At 35.9% G+C, this 23,172-nt stretch overlaps 1 protein-coding gene across 3 annotated transcripts in view; it reads left to right on the forward strand.

Moving 5' to 3' along the window:
* Positions 1-23,172, forward strand: part of UBR3 (ubiquitin protein ligase E3 component n-recognin 3) — a 227,624-nt gene that overhangs the window by 125,784 nt on the left and 78,668 nt on the right. For all 3 annotated transcript variants that reach the window (XM_060106288.1, XM_060106291.1, XM_060106290.1), the window contains exons 21-24: positions 1,003-1,107; positions 2,188-2,361; positions 4,192-4,652; positions 8,710-8,798. In XM_060106288.1, coding sequence (XP_059962271.1) covers positions 1,003-1,107; positions 2,188-2,361; positions 4,192-4,652; positions 8,710-8,798 — 829 coding nt within the window. The remainder of the gene's footprint in view (positions 1-1,002; positions 1,108-2,187; positions 2,362-4,191; positions 4,653-8,709; positions 8,799-23,172) is intronic.

Below are 23,172 nucleotides of genomic sequence, written 5' to 3' on the forward strand. Positions count from 1 at the left end.
GCCGTTTGGGCAGTTTCTGCTAGGCTCAGCCTAGACTGGCCTCTTTTTTGTTCTCTTTAGTCTCATCTGCAGCTGACAATGCCACTCCCCACAGAAGCTCCTCCTCTTACCCCTTCCCTAGTTTGACCAGATGGGCTTTTTCTTTTTTTTTTATAATGAAGACAACAGGATAGCTGCCAGGCTGTTTTTTTCTTATGGTATTTTATGTGTCTTCTGGTTAATAGTTTGTTGCATCATATTGAATGAGTGATTGGTGTAGGTTAGCCCCAAAGTCCTGCAAAAAATGTGTAAGGCTTGCATTGTGTATTCTGTGTATAAGGTCAGATTTATCGGTATTTCCTCAGAGAAGCCTCTCTCCTAACCACTTGCATTTCTTTTTCCTTTCTCACTCATATAAACCACACACTGCATACACATTTACACAACAGCACAAAACACTCAGGTTCAGAGCTTTAATTTTAGAGACAGATTTTAAGAATATTAATGTTCCATAAACAATTATTTTGCTCCCAATTATATGCCAGGTGCTATGCCAAACACGTTTGCATAAATTATCCTATTTAACAAACTTATTTATCTGATATCTTTGTCATCAGGAGAAGAGTGTCAGCAACTTAGGATGTAAAATAGTCCTGTTAAATTACTTTATTAGATACTAGTATTTTTATAATAATGGTTTTAGTGGATTATTTAATGTCTTAACCTTTAGGAAATCAGTGAACTAATATTTCTGGATATTGCCTAAAATACTGTGTGATCTTGAGAGGGAACCTGTTTTACTGGTTTTAGTTTTGTCTTTTCACCAAGGTATAGCTTTACGTATCTGATTATGAAATTTGTATATATATGTATATATATATACACATGCATACATACACATATATATGTGTATATATATTTTATGTTACTTTCATCTATAACATTAAACTATTTTTTGGTATTTAAGTGAAATATGTTTTGTGGAAAAAAAGTAATTACAGGGCATTTTTTCCCTTTTTAAAGATTTTGATGGATCATCAAAATCTGTCAGAACATGTACTCTGCATGGTTTTATATCTGATTGAATTAGGACTTGAAAATTCAGCTGAAGAGGAATCAGATGAAGAGGTAAGTAGTTTCTTGTATTTTTAAATGTTAAAGTTATGACATGCCTTAATAAAAGGTTGTATGTCACCTTGAAAGGTATTTATGGATTCATCATACTCAGATGAAAATCTTCCTAAGAACTATTGGAAAAGGCCCTTTTTAATTTTCACATACATATGTTCTTTTAGGGATTTCACTAATACATTAAACTCCATTTGTAGAATTATTGAATTTGAAATTCGTAATTCATAATATGTAGATCTAAGAAACGTGGTTAGTGTGCACTTTTGGTGTTATGCTAATAGCATTGATTACTGGTAAATAATTGTTATGTTAGGAATTCAGTCTAGAAATTCTAGTAATTTGATTAGGGATTAATTTTGAATAGCAAATTGTTTCTGTAAAGGTTTTAAGTTAATGGAGTAAGTATTGTTATAAGGGAGAATGTTTACTTAAGAATACAAGTTGTTTGTTAATCTGTTTCAGGATTTTATAAGTATCACTTCCATAAAAGTAATTGTCACTACAAATTGATTTTATAATTAATTGATATTTTCCTCATCCCTTCCCTCCAAAAAGACAGAATACAACACAACATAATAACAGCAAAAAAACAAACAAACAAGAAAAAAACAGACAAGTAAAAAGACTAGGCTGTACTTTATATTCTAAGTCAACATATATTCTTTCATAGATATTAAAAGGTCATTACGATTCCTCTAAGACTAAGTCAGACTTTTGGTTGATTTTTCAGACTTTCTTCTACAGTTAGTCCAAATTAGCATTATTTGACTGTATTATGAGTTATTCCTAATGGTTGATGAATAATATTCTGTACTAAGTATTTCCAAATTGAAAAATGTATTTTTTTCTGGAGAAGTTTAGCTGACTTCCATTGGACTTACCTATATTAGTACTGAGAAATTTGTTCTAAAATTTTGTGTTTTTATTTGGTTTTATTAGCACCTTGTGATTTGTGAATGAGACTATAAGGGATTCAGGAATATGACAGGCAGTAGACTATTATTTGGGCTTGTTACATTTCCATTGTACCTTAGACCAGATTGGCAAGGTTTGATATTCATTATGTTTATGTTTTAGGCATCAGTAGGTGGACCAGAACGTTGTCATGACAGTTGGTTTCCTGGTAGTAACTTAGTATCGAACATGCGACACTTTATAAATTATGTTAGAGTGAGAGTTCCAGAGACTGCTCCAGAAGTGAAGAGAGACTCACCTGCAAGTACCAGCTCTGATAGCTTGGGTTCTTTACAAGTAAGTCTAAAAGAGAGAACAAAAAAAAGGAAAGACTCTGTTATGTTGGGTTGTGTCATTTAGATCATCCTATCATATCCAAAAGAAAAATAAATGTGGTTGTAGATAACTTTAAATTGTATTTTATTTCCTCTGATATATCTAAGCAACTTTTGCCTCACCCATCTTTTTCCTTTAATCTGCCAGAGTTCACGTCGGCCTAAAGTTCTTCAAAGAGAGGTAGAAGTATATAATATTTGCATTAACTAGCAATATGGCTTTAACTGGAAATGGGGACACATGCTGAAGTATTTGTGTGTATATGTGTGTGTTTAATTAATATGGTTAGATTAAAAAAATGTTTAATGTGTGTGTGTGTTTTTAAATGCAGTAATTTAGGCTTAATTTTAAAGAAAATTCATATTATTGAACTTAAAAAATAATACTGCATATTTATAGTGGGTTTTTCTTAGTAGTGTTAGTATTTTGGGCCAATTATAAGCAGCACATTTCAGTCTGTTTACATTTAGCATTGTTACTAACATCTTAAAAATGAATGTTCCCTAAATCAAAATAAATTTAATCTTTAGTTGCTGGTGGCATGCCCATTCACAGCTTTTTTTTTTTTTTGCTCCTGTGGCAGTTAATTAACTTTGATAAAATAAGCCCACAAAAATCTTAAACTCCATATACTGTGTATTTGGATGCATTTTGAAAATCAGCTCTCATTGCATGTAGCTTAATTAATTTATAGAAAGCAGAAATGAAAAATCTTGATATGACAGGGCAAGTAACTAAACTTAAATACCTTTAATTCCTACAATATAGATTTTTGCAAGTAAAGAACATTGAATCAGACATTTCTTGTTGAAGAGTCCATTTGTAGGAACTTTCTTTGTCTTTGACAGTGTTTTTGCTGTGAACACCATAAAGAATTTTGATTAAAATATTGGAATCTGTAAGCGGCAGCCTTTGCCTCTAATGCTGATAGAGAGTACGTTGAAAAACAGCTTGGATGTTAAAAAAAAATAATGTATGTTATAATTTAGTTCATAAAAAGCTCAACTGATTGAAGTATCCTTTCTATGCTTGCTTAAAAAAATTAATGAAATCCATTAAACTAACTTGTATCTTAATTAAAAGATGATTTCTAAGAGCCCTAATGCAGTTTGACTGCTTTAGCAAAAAAGGCTAGTTTGTAGATAAATTGAGAAAAATGGTTTTAAAAAATCTGTTCAAATAACAAATTATAGTGATATTTAAATATGAAAGAGATTAGTTTGATTTTTCATCTTTATATTTCATTTTAGTAACTTAAAGCATTTGTGTTAGAATTAATTTTCAAACTTTTGAAGTTCCTTAAAAATGAAATTAATTAGCAGTTCAGATTCATTAACTTGGAAAAAAATTAATTTATAATTTTCTTAAGTGGAAGATATCATGGTCTTCTAGAAGTTGGTAAAGAGTATAGTATTCTTGATGAATGTTGGATAAAATAGCTTTTATTCCTTTAATCTGATGAAGGACTTTGTTTATGATTCCTCTTTAATATGGCTGTAGAAACCACTCAAGCTTTGTCTATTTTCCCTGGTAGGTAGGCCCAGGAGGTTGTAAAAGAGGTGTTACTGTGGATAATCGCTTTTCTCCTCGATGTTTCCAGGTTGAGTGGGACTAAGTATATTTGAGAGAAGTGAAGAGACAGACTTACTTAAAGAGCACATCTATTAAATAAATAAATCTTTGGATGAAACTTTGAACATTCCCTTTTGAAAATGTAGTACTAATATGGTTTTAAACTTGACACTTGAATAACTTCTCTTGATTTTTCTTTCTTTCTCTTTTGAATGGTAGAATTCTGGTACAGCTCAAGTTTTCAGCTTAGTAGCAGAGCGTAGAAAGAAGTTTCAGGAGATCATCAATCGCAGTAGCAGTGAAGCAAATCAGGTGGTTCGTCCTAAAACTTCAAATAAATGGTCTGCACCTGGTTCAGCTCCACAGTTAACTACAGCCATTTTGGAAATTAAAGAAAGCATATTGTCTTTGTTAATTAAACTTCACCACAAACTCTCAGGAAAACAAAACTCCTACTATCCTCCCTGGCTTGATGACATAGAAATTTTAATCCAACCAGATATACCTAAATATAGTCATGGAGATGGAATAACTGCAGTAGAAAGAATTTTACTAAAAGCTGCACTGCAAAGCAGAATGAACAAACGCATCATTGAAGAGATATGTAGAAAAGTGACCCCTCCTGTACCACCCAAAAAGATCACTGCTGCAGAGAAGAAAACACTGGACAAAGAAGAAAGGTAATTTTTATTTTTAATGCTTTAAACTAATGTATGGTAGAGTTGAAGATTTTATATTACCACCCCCCATCCCCACTTTTGGCCATCTGAGGCTAATCACCTGGATGTTTATCAGCTATAATCATAGCTGATTAGTTTGTAAGATAAATGGAATCAAAGATAGTCAGTGCTTGTGCATTTAGCATGCTTGAGTTATCATTTACATTTAGAATACATATGGTGACAGCCATATGTATTCTAAATGTAAATGTACATGTATGTATTTAAAGGTGAGCTGTAGAGTGCATAGCTCATTGTTTTAATTAAAGAAACATACTGAAACTTATAAGTTTACAAAGGAGTAGTATAGGAGACCAAACACATATTCTATCAGTGCTATTATTATTTAAACATTTTTGGAGGTCTCATACGTCTTTGAGCATCTACGGCATATTTTTGTTTGTTTCCATTTCTTCCTTGATGACAAATTTTTGTCCTTTGAGGATGGGTTTAATTTTTAAAACCTTTTTATTTTGAAGAAATCTCAAACTTACAGAAATGTTTCAAGGATAATACAAAGAACTTCCTGGATCATTTCAGAGTAAGTTGCTTTACCCTGGAATACTTTAGTGTGTGTTTTTTAGGAATAAGGTCGTTTTCTTACCTAATCAGAATACACCTTTCAAAATAAAGGAATCAACATTTTATTTAGTACGATAAAATCCTTAGATCCCAAGGTTTTTTTTGTTTTTGTTTTTGTTTTTTTTTGTGGTACACGGGCCTCTCACTGTTGTGGCCTCTCGTGTTGCGGAGTACAGGCTCCGGACGCTCAGGCTCAGCGGCCATGGCTCACGGGCCCAGCTGCTCCGCGGCATGTGGGATCTTCCCGGACTGGGGCATGAACCCGTGTCCCCTGTATCGGCAGGCGGACTCTCAACCACTGCACCACCAGGGAAGCCCAGATCCCAAGTTTTGACAGTTGTCCCAGTAACGTGTCTCAGAGCAAAAAGATCCAGCCCAGAATCATTCATTGCATTTTGTTGTCATGTCTCTTTGGTCTCCTTCAGCATGGAATAGTTTCCTCAGTTTTTCCTTTATTTTCTTGACCTTGGCACTTTTGAAGATTATAGAGCAATAGACACTGTAGAATGTCCCTCAATTTCGGCTTGTCTCCTTTCCTATTATGTTTGGATTCAGATGATGCACCTTTGAGAGGAATATCAAGGAAGTGTTGCTGGGGAGTTGCCTGGTGGCCTAGTGCTTAGTATTCTGGGCTTTCACTGCCATGGCCCGGGTTCAATCCCTGGTTGGGGAACTAAGATCCTGCAAGTTGCACGGCCTGGCCAAAAAAAAAAAAAAAAGGAAGTGTTGCTGTTTTCTGTTGACTGCATCCCATCAGGTGTCACATGATTTTAATTTGTTTCATTACTGGAGATTAACTTTGATCACTTGATTATGAGGGTGTCTGTTAGACTTCTTCACTGTCAAGTTACCCTTACTAACTTTCCTCTCTTTTTTTCCCCCCTTTGTAATTCATATGTAATTTGTGGGGAGATACTTTGAGATGCTGCAATATCCTGTTCTCCATCAACTTTCAGTTTATTCATTTATTTACCTATATCAGTTTGGAGTTGTGGATTCCTATTTTATTTTATGTGTTATAATTTCATGCTCATTAATCATTTTGATGCTCAAATTGTTCTAGATTTGACCAGTGGGAGTCCCTTCAAGCTGGCTTCTGTGTTCTTTGGATTTCTCCCCACCATTCTTTGAGCATTTTCAATTATTTTCTGGGCCAAGAAGATAGCCCAGGTTCATCTTGTGTTTGGTATTAGCCATTTCTCCAAAGAGTCCTGGTTCCTTTTAGTAAAGAATCTTATTCAGAAACTACAATCCATGTGCTCATTCTAATGAGCTCATTCACAGACCCTCTTAGTGGGAAAATGTGTGTGTATGGGGGGCGGATAAAGGGAGGGGAGAGAGAGTTATTAAAAACTATGACTGTAAGTTCAACCTGATAATCCCAATTCTAATCCAACACCATAGGATTTATTCTTCTTTTCCTTCTTTTCATAATTGTAACTCTGTCCTCCCATAGTGAGAAACCTGGCCCCTATAATTCTTAATATGTATTAATTTGTGATTAATTCCCTTGTATGTAACCAATTTCTTGTAACTTTCCCCCACACGAATGCCCTCCTGTGCCGGGCCGTTGGGTCTTGACACCCTGTCCTAGGCCCCTGTGCCACCTTCCACATTCAGGAAGGAAAGAGAGTGCAGGAGTGGTTTTTAATTTTTTGAAATGGCTAATGTCATTGGGAGTCCAGTTTGATGAGTAAGGTGAGTGATCAACCTGGATAATAATTTATTGGCTTAAAATATAAAATATAATATAAAAATAAGAGTTGTATTTATAAAATAGGTAATAAAGTGACTTTTCTTAAGTGGACCCTAAATTACATTTAAAGTAAATGTTAGAAAAGGAGTGTTAAAAATCTCTTGAACTTTATTGGCAAAAATATGTAACTTTTCATGGTAAGCTGGACCACAGTACTTGATTTTATAGATGTTTGTGATTATCTCCACTAAATGGGTTGGAGTGGATGTGTGAATAATCTAAAAATTACCATCAGCATTCCATTCTTCTAAATTCTATATTCTGTATCCTTTAATCATTTCAGATTAACAGCAGAATTCTTTTATGTTTCCCATAGAAATTACTTCATAGAATCTCAGTTTAATAAAATTCTTTTGTAATATATAGATATAATAAATGGTCACTAAAAGAAACTGCTATAGTATACTCTCCATCCATTATGTTTTTAATGTCCTTTGTATCATGGGCTATGATAAATCCCTCTGAGTTTAGTTCAAGTAAAAAGTTTGTCTCTCCCAATGAGTTAATATATAACTTACCTTTTAACCTTTTTCTTCTTCCTCTCCCTCCTCTCTTGTTTTGAATTACTATATTAACCTTACCTTGCTGGGGGTAGAATTTTATGCTTATTAGTATTTCTAGCATCTTTAAAAGTAGGGAAGCCTATCTCCTGTCTTTATTAGTTTACTTTTATTTTCTTATACTTACGTTATAGTCATTTTTTTTCTTTTTCAATTAGCCTCAAATTAAAATGCTCTTTGGAAGTAGATAAGGGATAATTAATAAATAGAATAAAGTGAACTAATCCAAAGGAATATTTATGCTTAGATTTGGAATATAGTTTTATCTTTATCTTGTATTTGAGACTCTTTCATATTCTTTTACTTCAAACAAAATAAACCAAACTTGGAATATTTCCTGGTAGAAACTGGAAAACTTCCTGGCTTTTTGCTATTTCTCTTTTAGGAAGAGACCTGTTCTTAAGGTAACAGTAAATCTGACTATTCTTTTTTTTTTTAAATTAATTAATTAATAAATTAATTTTTGCTGCATCGGGTCTTAGTTTCGGCACATGGGATCTTTTGTTGTGGTGTGCGGGCGTCTCTCTAGCTGTGGCGTGTGGGTTCCAGAACGCGCAGGCTCAGTTGCCCCGCAGCGTGTGGGATCTTAGTTCCCCAACCAGGGATCGAACCCACGTCCCCTGCACTGGAAGGCGGATTCTTAACCACTGGACCACTAGGGAAGTCCCCTAAATCTCACTATTCTTATCTTTTAGATTCTGTTCATAGCTTAACATAATAGTTTCTTCTAGCAATGAGTTTGCTATTATTTGTTCCTGGGGTTAAATTGTGGATTCCTAGCTAAAACTCTTCTTGCTCTTGCTATGAACTGACATATATTTAGGAAATTGTGTTGTTGGACATCCAAATTTTCTATCTACTTTAATTATTATTTCACATTTTAAAGTAAATCGTGGCTTTTATTTTTACCTATTTAAGCCCGGTGATTTTCAAACTATTTTAAAGCAGCAGAATCTTTTTAAGGACAATAAAATTTTACCTGAATTTTAATACATAGTACAGAAAATTGGTTGTTCTTAACTGTGTGCGGGGGGCCTTTCACACATTATATACTCCTGAAAGATAGTAGGTATGTCTTAAGCACGTCTGGTACTCACCACTTTATTTCTGTTTAATCTAGACGACAAAAGGCCAGAGAGAGGCAGCAGAAATTGCTTGCAGAATTTGCTTCACGACAGAAAAGCTTCATGGAAACTGCAATGGATGTTGGTAAGTCAAAATTTATTAGTTTAGAACTCTCATACTTACAGTTACAGTTATTACCTTAGGGATTATCTAGTCCAATCATCCACCAGTTTTTAACATTACAGACAGATGATTTCTGGTTTGTATTTAAACAATAGAGTAATGGAAGATCAGACCTTTATTATAGACAGTCCCTCCTGTTGATGAGTAGCTACAGTTGTTAGAAAGTTCTTCCTGATGGTAGTAATACAGTATTCTCCTGCTGCTTTCTTCTGTTAAACTGTCCTTTAGATTTGTGAGATTCATCAATATGAATTTACTTATTCTGATTTTTTCCTGTGAACTTATTCTAAGATCCTTAAAATCGTTTTCAGATACTTTCAGTGTCTCTTCCTGCTGCCCACCCCTTCAGTATTTCTTAAAATCAGATGCACTTCTCACTTCTATTAGGATTAGCATTAGCATTTGTACAATGAGAGAGGATGCCATTTTCCTGTGTGGTGGTAGATTGCTATGAGTAATCTTTTACAAACGTAGGAGAAATAGATTAAATCTCAATTAACCTCAGTCTTCAGTTAACCAGGATCCTCCCTTCCCTGACTATTACTTGCATTTCATTGATTTCTCTCTCTCTTTTAACTTTTAGACAAAAATGCTGAAAGAAAATACACTGAAGTTGTGCCTTTAGTTAAAATATATACACATATGTGCATTCAGACATGCAAATACAGTCTCATGCACATAAGCACATGTAACTAAAGTTATATATATATATATATTAAGTAACGTTCAATATATAACTAATGTTCAGAAGAGGTGTGAAGAGGAGGGTCAGTCCAGATTTAGCATAATGTGTTCTAAACCATCAATAGTAGAGTTTATGTTCAGGACATAACTTTGATGTAAAGTATACTAAATTCTGCTTATTGGATTAACTTGCTATCAGTTGACTTTTTTTTTAACATCTTTATTGGAGTATAATTGCTTTACAATGGTGTGTTAGTTTCTGCTGTATAACAAAGTGAATCAGCTATACATATACATATATCCCCATATCCCCTCCCTCTTGCATCTCCCTCCCACCCTCCCTATCCCACCCCTCTAGGTGGTCACAAAGCACCGACCTGATCTCCCTGTGCTATGTGGCTGCTTCCCACTAGCTATCTATTTTATGTTTGGTTCAGTTGACTTTCTTATAAGAAATATGAGGATTTAGTTCATTGACACTGCTTTCACTTTTTCCATTGTGTTTTCTTTTCCTTCTTTCCAAAAATTAATAATTATATATATATTTTGGTTTTTACAGTTTAAAGATAATTGTAATAAGTGTTACAATTAAGTGTTCTATTAAATGTTCTATCTATAGCCAGTTTCTTCATATCTCTTCATATAAAATGAACTAATAAGCACTGCTATTTTTCATTTTTCTTTTCCTTATCTCTACCTGCTGCATTTTATTAGTTACTTCTTTTCTTTTAAATTAAGGTTGCCAACATTTTGTTTTGCAGTTGCAGTCAAGTCTTCCATCCAAAGGTTTATTCTAAATGTTGAAAAACAGTTAGGATAACTTTTTGAATGTTGTTGAATACAGGGCTAAAAAATAACCTAGTATTCATTTACTTTTTTTGAGTCCAGTGGCCTGACTCCTAGCGCACTTTAAGGAGATTGTATTTAGTATATAGCCTCTTTTCTCACAGTCTTGCAATTGCTAAAACCATACCATCCTTTATTCATTTCTGTTTGGGCCATTACTTTGTTATATTTTCTTTTGTTTCTCCTGAAGTTTCCAACTGCCTTTTTTTCGAACTAATATTCCTTTATGATATCCCTATTATTCTGCCCACTCAATCATACTGTCCTTTGCATGGAATTCTATTCCAGTCTGATCCATTTGCTCTGTAGGCATGCTCTGCAGCCATTACCTTAGGATTTTCCTCTTATCATGTTGATCTGGGGTTTCCTGCATCTTATGTCTTTCTGGGAGTCTTGTTTATTGGAGTGCAGCCTCAAGTGTATTCCCAATAATGCTTGTACTGGAAGCTAAACTTCCTGATTCTTTATATTTCCAGATGGAACTCTGGTTTGCTCTCATGCTTGATTGTTAATTTGGATGAACATAAAATTCCCCATTGATACACATTTTCTGTTACAACTGTTAAAGCAATACTCCCATGTCTTTTGCCATTAATTTGATAAGAAGTATGGTGGTAGTTTGATTCTTATTCATTTGTGGGTGAGCATTTTTTTCCCTTTCCTGTGACACTTTTATAATTGTTTGATCTTTAGAGAGCTGAAGTTTTATGATATGTATCTAGGTGCATCTTTTTTCATTCTCCTTAGTACTTAATGGACCTTTTCGGTCTGAAGATTCACGTATCAGAAGCTCTGAGAAAAATTTTTCCTATGATTTTCTTGATAACTAGTATAGCCATCTTCCAAGATGACCCTCAATGATCCATACCTCCTAGTATTTATGCCCTGTGTAGTCTTCTCTGACATTGTGCCAGAATTGGTATACATGATCACTGGGATATGGCAGAAGAGATGGTATGTCATTTCTGAGATTAGGTTATGAAAGATACTATGGCTTCTCTCTTGACAGCTTTTCTTCCTCTTGGATTACTCATTCTGGGGAAAGCCAACTGCCATGTTGTGAGCAGCCCTATGGAAAGGCCTGTGTGGTTAGGGACTGAGGCCTCTGGCCAACAGTCATGTGAGTGAACTTGGATGTGAAACTGCCAGCCCCATTCAAGTTTTCAGATGAATACTGCCCAGCTGTTAGTTTGATAGCAATCTCATGAGAGATGCTGAGCCAGAACCATCAGCTAAGCTGCCCCCAGGTTCCTGACCCTCAGAAACTGTGTGAGATAATAAATGTTGTTTTAAGCCGCTGAATTTTGTGGTAATTTGTGAAACAGCAATAGAAAACTATTATAATACTTTTCTCCTTATATTTTCTTTATTCTCTTTTGGTGGGACTCTCACTACTTGGATATTGGATCTCCTGGATTGATCTTTTAATCTTTCATGTCTTTTTTTTATACATCTTTATTGGAGTATAATTGCTTTGCAGTGTCGTATTAGATTCTGCTGTACAGCAAAGTGAATCAGCCATATGCATACATATATCCCCATATCCCCTCCGTCTTGCGCCTCCCTCCCACCCACCCTCCTATCCCACCCCTCTAGGTGGACACAAAGCCCTGAGCTGGTCTCCCTGTGCTATGCGGCTGCTTCCCACTAGGTATCTATTTTACATTTGGTAGTGTATATATGTCCATGCCACTCTCTCACTTCATCCCAGCTTCCCCTTCCCCGCCGTGCTCTCAAGTCCATTCTCAGTGTCTGCATCTTTATTCCTGCCCTATCACTAGGTTCATCAGTTATGTCTTTTTTATATCATGTATTCTTTTTGCTTTACATTCTTAGAGGTTTCTTCTCTTCAATATCTTGTTCTTACTTTGTCTGTAGAATTTTTTCTCAAATCTTTCTGAATGTCTCTCTCTCTCTCTCTTTCTCAATTATCCTTTATCCTTCTGAATTACTTAGAAATTTAAATTAGTCTTTCATGTTGTTAGTTTTCCTCATTTGCCTGATAATCCTTGACTCTCCTGGAAAGGTGGTCTGGGTAGTTAATTTGGGTTTACCCTGCTGAGGTCTAAGTGGGTTTGATTCTAGTAATTCTCTTTAGCGTGAGTATGGATGAGGTGTGTCGACTGTCAGACTTAGATTTTGGTGGGAGGACTGCAGACTACTCTGTTTGGGCCCCCAGATGTTAACACTCAATTAGAAACCCCAGTGCTCTCCAAGTGACTTGTTCAGTTCCTCTGGAGAAAGATGGTCTTTTTTTCCTCCGTGAGGTAAATGTCAAATTATCCGAGTGCTCTGTCAGTCAGAGCTGGGGAGGGAATTGGGGTGCTGAGTAGTGAAGTTCTGTATATAGACTTCTGATTAATTACTCTGTTTTCAGAGTCACTTAATACTTATGACTCCTATCCTCTGCCTCACTGACTGATTCTGAGCCCACAGTTGACATTCTTCTAACGGACAGATCAATTCTTCCTTTCTGTAACTTTCTCGTAATACATAAGTGGTTGCAGCTTTTATGACTTTCTTTCATTGTCAGCATGTCTCCATCTCCTCCAATCTTTTGGAAATTTTATTGACATTTCTTATTTGTTGGTTGGTGAAACTCTCTTCCACAACTCCATCCTTTTTCTGTATTCTTGGGGAAATATTTCTTTATGTATTTCTCTACTTTTATTTTAGTGGTTTTTTAGAAGGAATGGAGACAAAAGCCTGTGCTCAGTCTGCAATCTTGATTAGATACTTACTTATATTTGTTATTATAATATATAAAGTTAAAATTTCTGTTATTACCAAAACATTAAATTTTTATTATAGAAACTTAGAAAACACATATAATCAAAAATAAGAAAATAATATTATATTTTTACTATCAGATTTCCTAACCTAGGCTGTATCCTTACAAATCTTTTTCTGAGTATATATGTATATAAATTCTTTTTTTTTTAACCAAAATGAGTTAATTTCACACATGCTGTTTATTCTTATGAAAAATTTCAAACATACAGAAAAGCTAAAGGAATAGTATTATAAATTCCCATGTACCACTATAACCCTCCCCTAGTTAGCATTTTTCTTTATTTGTTCTTTCCCTCTCCTTCTGTCTGTCTCTACTAAATGAAGTAAGTTATAGACATCATGACACTTTACTCCTAAATACTTCAACATACGTGTCCTAGGATTGAGAATATTCTCCTACTCAAGCACAATACATCATATGTAAGAAAATTACTTTTTCTTTCAAAGTAAATTGCTTCAAATACCAACCTGGATATTATGTTAAACAATGAAATCATTGAATTAAGTTTAAAAATTTTTAAATTGTTTACAGATCATTTTGTCCTTCGGTAATTCTACTAAGGGTATATAGTCAAAAGCTCTGTGTTCTGAAGTCACTTGAGAGCAGTCTTTTTGGGGGAGGTAGTGTAACCAGTTTGATGCACAGTTTGGTTTGTTTGTTTGTTTGTTGGCAACCTTAGGAACTAAGGAAAAAAGCTTAGTTAATACTGCTTTTAGAAATTGTTTTTATCTGTTGCCTCCCACTCCCAAGTGAGATAGAACAAAAACAGTTTTCTAAGGAATTGATTAAGCAAAGTATCCAGAGGAGGTTAAGTAATACTGTCTTGAATAGGAGAATGGCCACAGCATTCCCTGAGGAGACTGGAGGGAAGAGTGGATGGAGATAGAGGTGAGTTCCATTAGGGGCAGGGGAAGTGGGAAGTTCAGGTGATCACTCAGTTGCTTCAGTTTTCAGGGCTAAGTAGAACGTGAGTTCTGCTGAGTGAAAAGAATGCCACCTGAGGTTTGGAATAGTTGCTAATGAGAGTGGGAGATGTTGCTCACCCAGGCTAAGTATAAAAATTGATAAGCAATGCTTAGGAACCAGTTATGTTCACAGTCATATATTTGAATGTCATTAGTGTGCAAAGTTATTGATTCACTGTCCTAAATCTTACTACTTTTTGGAAGGTTTGATCTTTTTTGGTAGTAGCCAGGGCACAGGAACAACAATTGAGGGATCAGGCAGACGTGATTGCTAGCAAACAGAGGCAATTCTCAGAAGCCATCAGGATAATGGGCTCCGCTCTCTCCTAGTCCCGGTTCTTGCATGCTGCAGTGGTGACAGATGAGGTAATAATAGATTCATGAGCGTTTGGTTTATTTATGTTGACTATGGCCATGCCAGTGGGATTCTGGACCATTCAGATTTGCATATTCCTTTTATTTATAACTCCCTTCCCAAAGAGATCTGTTTGACCCCTAGAACCTGTTTGAGATCCCATTTTCATACATCGCTCAAGATAAAAATTACAGTCATATGTCTCACTGCCTCTGATTACTCTGCTCATTTACATCTGGTATTATGTATTGTAATATTATTAACACATAAAGCAGGGCCCACACCTGAAGTACTATTTAGCAATAATACAGACACAGTTTAATCTCAGTCCAGTCCTCTGCTTTATTTGTCAGATACCTTTTGTCTTCTTGCCTTATTTCCCATCTGTGTTGTAAATGTAAGCATTCTGTAGTTGCTTCTTTCTTATTTTGCCTTTATCTTTGTGTATGAGGGATGTTCTCCCAAGATTTCTAGTCTAGTAACAACATGTAGAGTATTTCGAATTTATAACATACAGTATTTTACAAGTCCTCTAATCAAATATTGTACATCGTTAGGTAAAAATTTAAGGACAAACGTTTTTCTCTTTGAATGCAACAGATTTCTACTCTGTGATTAGTACTCTTATATGTTGATAATCCCTTTTTGTAGTTATCAAATCTTCTATATGAAAAGACTCCCTCTGCAATTCCTTCTGTTTTTGTCTCCTGATTACTCTACCCCATTATTTGTTTTTACTAGCCATCTAGGTATAGAAGTCAGGATGTTAGACCTTGATTCATTAAGGCTTATCAGATAGATATGACTGAAATCCAACATAATTGTTTCAAGTGAGAGTTTAGATGCTTAATATAGAGTAAATTTATTTCGGAAATTATTTTAACTTAAACATACTACATTTAATTGTAGAGGTTATGTGGTACAGAAAAACATAAAGAAGGATGAATTTTATCCCTAATCCCACCATCGAAAAGACATGTACATTACAGATGATACTGCATAGTACAATTTGGTTTCACGTCTTCTTGCTCAACATTTTAGCATAAACATATCCCTATATTATTATTAAAACTCCTGGTAACTATGATTTTTAAAGGCTTTACTTCATTGGAGAGGTAGCAGGTAGTGGTTATCATCATGGACTCTGGAGCCTTACTGCCAGGTTCATATTGCAGCCACTCCATTGCCTGGAGTAATTTACTGAACTTCTCTCTACATTGGTTTCCACATAGTTAAAAAGGGATTATTATACTGCCTACCTCATAGGGTTGTTGTGAAGATTGAATGTATTAGTACATTTAAAACACTTAAAACAGAGTGCTTGGCACATAATAAGTGTTTATAAGCATTGGCTATTACTATTATTACTTTTATTCTATAATTTACTTAATCATCCCATCATAATTGGACTTTAGTTTTACAATTTTTTAAATTATTATAAACATTGTATATACAAAACCTTGTCTGTATTTTGGGTCTGGGTCTAAGAGTATGGATTTGGGGGGATGATGATGATGATGATGATGATATATAATTTTGTATGTTAACTGTGTAACCAGAACTATGCTAAACACATTCTGTATATTGACTTATTTGTCCTGATAGACCCATGAGATAGATGGTAGTATTCCAGATAAAGATGCCTAAATTTAGGTTAAGAAATTTGTCTGAGATTATACAGTAGTAAATGGTGGAGTCTGGGCTGTTAATCAACAAGCTTTGCCTGCTCTTTACTATTTCTTCATATTTGAAGCAAATTGAGCAGAGTTAAGTCCCTCCCCTCCCCTATTCCCCCAAGTTGGTAGCCTGGAGGTAGAAAGGGACAGTTACGAGGATAGTTGCAAAATAAGAATTAATAGACTGGTGATTGATTGATTGAGGCACAAGGTACAAGATAGAAGGGATATTCAATGTGTTTGGAAAGTTTTACTTATTTATTTTAAAACCAGAATGAAAAGAATACTTCTTTTCCAGTAGCTGAAACAAAAATCCTTGGTGTGTCTCTATTAGTCTAGCCTAGTTATAAGGTCAGCCCCACTCCAGTCATATGAATCAAAAGTGGGTGGTGATGGTATGATTCTCTAAGCAAAAATTGAGTCCTGCTGTTAGCAGATGGGACAGTAGATACTAGGTAGATAGAAATAGTAGCTGTGCACAGTATCTATCCTTTTAAGATTTCATTTGGAAAGTGGGGAGTCCAAGCAGGAGCTGGCATAGATCAGGATTTGGTTGACCTCTTATTGTTGCTAGTTGTGGAGGGAGCTGTTTATTTTGCTATTTAATAATACAGTTTAATTTGAGGTTTATCCTTTTATTTTTTTAATAATTTACATAAGAAAGGGGGTTGGGGATATATATATATTGAGACATAAAAATAATTACATCCCCAGTGTCCCCTTCTTAGGTAAATGATAACATACTATGTATAATTCTTCTACCTTGCTTTTTTCACTTAACATTATATCCTGGAGAACCCATCACGCAGTGTATAGAGATGTTCTTTATTCTTTTTTCTACCTGTATAGTAGATTCCCCACAATATCACCCCCCCATAGTTTATTCAAATGGTCTTCTATTATTGGACATTTGGGTAATTTCCAGTCTTTTGTTATACAAGTTGTACTGCAGTGAATATCTTTGTGCATGTATCTTTTTGTATTTTGATAATATATCTGTAAGATAGATTTCTAGATGTGGGATTGCTGGGTCCAAGGGTAAACACGTGTAATTTTGCTAGATATTGCCAAATTACCCTTATGGGGTTGTACCATTTTGCATTCCCATCAACAGTGTGTCAGAGTATCAATTTCCCTACGTACTTGTCATTAGAATATGTTGTCAAACTTTTGTATTTTTGCTGATCTGGTAGGTGAAAAGAAGTGGTATCTGATCTAATTTTAATTAGCATTTCTCTTATTATGAAAAAGGATGCTGTTTATATCTTTAACTACTTCTTATTCCCTGACACATCTTTTTGCTGCTTTAGGGCTTGATTCTATCATAAATTAGCCTCTTTTATATTCTTACATTTCCTTGGAATCAGGCACAGCTGTAGACTTGCTCTGTTTTAGGTAGGACCGATCTACTTGTGACATTGGAATGCATATAGTGCATTAGTCCTATGTATTTATGGCTGTTGCATCTATGTTATTATTTTATAAATTATTGTAAATTTTGCTGTGTTAACTTGTGAAATTCTTATTCTCTCAACTAAATAGAAACTAGTTGAATTTCTTTTCACTTAAATTAGAAAGCAGATCTCATGGATAGAATACTTTTTATGTTGGTTGCTCTGATTGTAAATTTGTTCATTTTTGAGGGATGGTGCTGCATCTGTCATTCAAGTCAGTCAGCTGTGATGTGGTATATTTCAAAAAAAAATACAGCCCATAAATGTAAGTTATGTTTTGGTTATTTGTTCCATAAATAAGACCTACTGATACCAATCCAAGACATTAAAAAAATATATGCTTAACATATCGTACAAAACTGTATGAAAGCAAAGCTTATCATCTCTTCCTACCTTCCTGTTTAAATCTCACCCCTCCAGGATAAACCATTATAAACAGGCTTTCTTGTTTCACATGAATACATTTTGTTTCTATTTGTTTTTCCTGAAATAAAATTTTACTGTATATAATACTGTACAGTTTGCTTCCCTTTTTTTTTTTTCTTTCTTTTGGCCTGCCCAGCACGGCATGTGGGATCTTAGTTCTCCGACCAGAGATCGAACCCGTGCCCCCTGCATTGGAAGCACGGAGCCTTAACCACTGGACTGCCAGGGAAGTCCCATGCTTCCTTTTTTAAAAAGATTGAAATATAGTTAGTGTACAATGTTATGTTAGTTTCAGGGTACTACATAGTAATTTGATATTTGCATAAATTATGAAATGATCATTTTAAGTCTAGTAACCATCTGCCCCCATACAACGTTACTACAGTATTATTGACCAGATTCCTTATGCTATATATAACATCCCACTGCCTTATTTATTTTATAACTGAAGGTTTGTGCCTCTTAATCCCCTTCAGCTATTTTACCTCCCACTCCCCACTCCCCTTCCCTCTGGCAACCACCCATTTATTTATTCTCTGTATCTATGATTCTGTTTTCATTTTGTTTTGTTTTTTTACATTCCACTTATGAGGTCATACGGTTATTTGTCTTTCTCTGTCTTCACTTTAACACAGTACCTTCTAGATCCATCCATATTGTTGCATATGTCAAGATTTCATTTTTTTATGGCTGAATATTCTGCGCGTGTGTGTGTGTGTGTGTGTGTGTGTGTGTGTGTGTGTGTGTATCACATCTTCTTTATCCATTTCATCTGTCAGTGGACACTTAGGTTGCTTCTGTATCTTGGCTATTATAAATGTTGCTATGAACATTGGGGTACAGCTTCCTTTTTAAAAAACTTAACAATGTATCATGAATATCCCTGCAAATTAGTGTCTGTAGATCTCTTTTTATCCCAGATATCATTATGCACACATGTGCTTGCATATGTATGCAATGTTATATACATGGGATTAATATAAATATTTTTAATCCATATTATTTTTTTCTTCTTCCATGACCCACGATTACAGCTTGGCTTGTGTATTCTTGTGCTTTTCTCTGTATTTATATAATCATATACAAACATACTACAATGATATGTTCATATCAGGTTTCCCCTCCTTCTCCCCCTCCCCCTTTCTTTCTTCCTTGATTTTGATCATTGTTTGCTTTACCAAATGGGATCACTTTTTGCTGCTCTCTACCTCAGTAATACCTCCAGGTATTCTCTAGTAGTTCTGATTCAGTAGTACTCAACTTTGCACATTAGAATCATTGTATCCCCCTTAAAATAATATCTGTGCCTGGGATCCACTATAGACTAGTTAAAGAAGAGTCTCTGGGAGTGGGGCTCAGGCAAAGGAACCTTTTGAAAGTTGCCAGCTGATTCTTATGTGCAGCCAGAGTTGAGAACCACTGCTCTAATTTGTGTCTTTTCCTTCCGTTTCTTTATTTGAGGGGAGGGAGGGAAAGCTCATAATAGCCCATAATGAAGTACTTTACTCAGCCACCTCTCTATTATTGGATATTCACTTTGTTTTCAGTTTGTTTTTTATTTTGCTATAACTAACAGTGCTGTGGTAAACAGTCAACATAAGCTTCTGAAATTGGTATTTCACTTTATATTTCTACTCTTTGGTAGCCACTAGATGGAGATAAGTGTTTATATAGTTTTAATACTATTAACTAATAATTTTAAAGAAACAGTTACAGTGATGTAAATCTGACATTAACTCAGGTTTTTTTCCACGTATTGTCAGTTAAAGATACAAAAAGTTCTTTCTCCTGAAATTTTTTCGTTTAGGCATTAAACATTTTCCTATAAAGCTAAACTTAGTTTTACCATATGATCCAACCATCATGTTCTGAGGTATTTACACAACTGGTATAAAAACTTATGTCTACACAGAAATCTGCATATGAATGTTTATAGCAGCTTTATTCATAATTGCTCAAAACTGGAAATAGTGAAGATGTCCTTCAATAGATGAAGGGATAAACAAACTCTGGTACATCCATACTATAGAATACTGTTCAGCAATAAAAGGGAATGCTGTATCAAGCTGTGCAAAGATGTAGGTGAATCGTAAATGTGTATGCTTACTGAAAGAAGCCTGTCTGAAAAGGCTACATACTGTATGTTTCCAGTTACATGACATTTTGGAAAAGGCAAGACTATAGAGCCAGTAAACAAATCAGTGGTTGCCAGGGTTTGGGAGTGGTAATGGTCTAAATAGGTGAAGCATAGGGGATTTTTTAGAGCAGTGAAATTATTCTGTATGATACTGTAAAGTTAGGTACATAACACTATGCTTTTGTCAACACCCATAGAACTTTGTAACAGAGTGAATCCTAAGTATGCAAATTAAAAAGTCATTTAGGGGCTTCCCTGGTGGCGCAGTGGTTGAGAGTTCGCCTGCCGATGCAGGGGACACGGGTTCGTGCCCTGGTCCGGGAAGATCCCACATGCCGCGGAGCGGCTGGGCCCGTGAGCCATGGCTGCTGAGCCTGCGCGTCCGGAGCCTGTGCTCCGCAACGGGAGAGGCCACAGCAGTGAGAGGCCCGCGTACTGCAAAAAAAAAAAAAAAAAAAAAAAAAAAAAAAGTCATTTAGGAGGTTGGAGGTCTCAGGATGGAATACAGAATGTATCAAGAGAATCTAACTGTATATTACAAATGTATGAAACAACTTCATTGAAGGGGATGGGAGAAAAGGCGCTTAACTTGGAAATGAGTGGAATTGCTTAAGACTGAAGGCAAAAGGAACTGCACATAAGCATTGTACTGTAGTTGATAAAGTTTCTGCCATGGCGAGTGGGTTAACTGTTCTGAAACCACTGTACCTGTATACTGAAGTTGAGCACTTACGTACAGGCATACCTCATTTTATTGTGCTTTGCTTTATTGTACTTTGTAGATACTGTGTTTTTTACAGATTGAAAGTTTGTGGCAACCCTGCGTTGAGCAAGTCCATTGGTGCCATTTTTCCAACAGCATTTGCTTACTCTGTGTCTCTGTGTCACACTTTGGTAATTCTCACAATATTTAAACTTTTTCACTATTATAATATTTGTTATGGTGATCTGTGATCAGTGATCTTTTTTTTTTTTTTTTTTTTTTTTCTGTACGCGGGCCTCTCACTGCTGTGGCCTCTCCCGTTGCGGAGCACAGGCTCCGGACACACAGGCTCCGCGGCCATGGCTCGCGGGCCCAGCTGCTCCGCGGCATGTGGGATCTTCCGGGATAGGGGCACGAACCCGTGTCCCCTGCATCGGCAGGCGGACTCTCAACCACTGTGCCACCAGGGAAGCCCGATCAGTGATCTTTGATGTTACTATCGTAATTGTTTTGGGGTGCCACGAATTCACCCATATAAGATGGTGATCTGAATCAGTAAATGTTTTGTGTGTTCTGACTGCTCCACTGACTAGCTATTCCCCTGTCTCTCTTCCTTTCCTTGAGCCTCCCTATTCCCTGAGGCACAACAGTATTGAAATTAGACCGATTAATAATCCTACAGTGGACTCTAAGTGTTCAAGTGAAAGGATGAACTGCACGTCTCTCATTTATAATCAAAAGCTAGAAGTGGTTAAGCTTAGTGAGGAAGGCATGTCGAAAGCCGAGATAAGCCTCTTGTGCCAAACAGTTAGTCAGGTTGTGAATGCAAAGGAAAAGTTCTTGAAGGAAATTAAAAGTGCTACTGCAGTGAACACACAAATGATAAGAAAGCAAAACTGCCTTATTGCTGATATGGAGAAAGTTTCAGTGGTCTGGATATAAGATCATACCAGCCACAACATTCCCTTAAGCCAAAGCCTGAGCCAGAGCAAGGCCTTAAGTCTTTTTAATTCTGTGAAAGCTGAGAGAGGTGAGGAAGCTGCAGAAGAAAAGTTTGAAGCTAGCAGAGGTTGTTCATGAGGTTTAAGAAAAGAAGCCATCTCTGTAACACAAAAGTGCAGGGCGAAGCAGCAAGTGCTGATGTAGAAACTGCAACAAATTAATCAGAGGATCTGGCTAAAATGATTAATGAAGGTGGCTACACTAAACGACAGAGTTTCGATGTAGGTGAAATAGCCTCATATTGGAAGAAGATGCCATCCAGGATTTTCATAGCTAGAGAGAAGTCAGTGCCTAGCTTCATAGCTTCAAAGGACAAGCTGACTCTTTTGTTAGAGGCTAATACAGCTGGTGACTTTAAGTTGAAGCCGATGATCATTTACCATTCCAAAAATCCTAAGGCCTTTAAGAGTCATTCTAAATCTAATCTATAGATGGAACAACAAAGTCTGAATGACAGCACATCTGTAGACAACATGGCTTACTATTTTAAGTCCATTGTTGAGACCTACCGCTCAGAAAAAAAAGGTTCCTTTCAAAATATTACTGCTCACTGGCAATGCACCTGGTCACCCAAGAGCTCTGATGAAGATGAATGAGATTATGTTGCTTTTCAAGCCTGCAGTATCCATTCTGCAGCCCATGGGTCAAGGAGTAATTTCAACTTTCAAGTCTTATTATTTAAGAAATACGTTTCCTTTTTTCTTTTTAAAGCAGTGTCTTCTTTTGTTTATTTATTTGGTTGTGCCGGGTCTTAGTTGCAGCAGGCAGGCTCCTTAGTTGCGGCTCGCCAGCTTCTTTAGTTGCGGCATGTATGCTCCTTAATTGTGGCACGCATGTGGGATCTAGTTCCCTGATCAGGGTCGAACCCAGGCCCCCTGCATTGGGGGCACAGAGTCTTAACTGCTGTGCTACCAGCGAAGTCCCAAGAAATACATTTCACAAGGCTATAGGTGCCATAGATAGTGATTCCTCTGATGGAGTTGGGCAAGGTAAGTTGAAAACTTCTGTAAAGGATTCAGATGCCATTTAGAACATTCATGATTCATGGGAAGAGGTCAAATATCAGCATACATAGGAGTTTGGAATAGGTTCATTCCAACCCTCATGGATGACTTTGAGGGGTTCAAGACTACAGTGGAGGAAGTAACTACAATGTGGTGGAAATAGCAAGAGAACTAGAATTAGAAGTGGAGTCGGAGGATGTGACCGAATTGCTGCAATCTCACGATAAAACTTTAACAGATGAGGAGTTACTTCTTATGAATGAGCAAAGAAGGTGCCTTCTTGATGTGG

This window comes from Mesoplodon densirostris, chromosome 8 (assembly GCF_025265405.1).
Source record: "Mesoplodon densirostris isolate mMesDen1 chromosome 8, mMesDen1 primary haplotype, whole genome shotgun sequence".
In the NCBI taxonomy this organism is placed as follows: domain Eukaryota; kingdom Metazoa; phylum Chordata; class Mammalia; order Artiodactyla; family Ziphiidae; genus Mesoplodon; species Mesoplodon densirostris.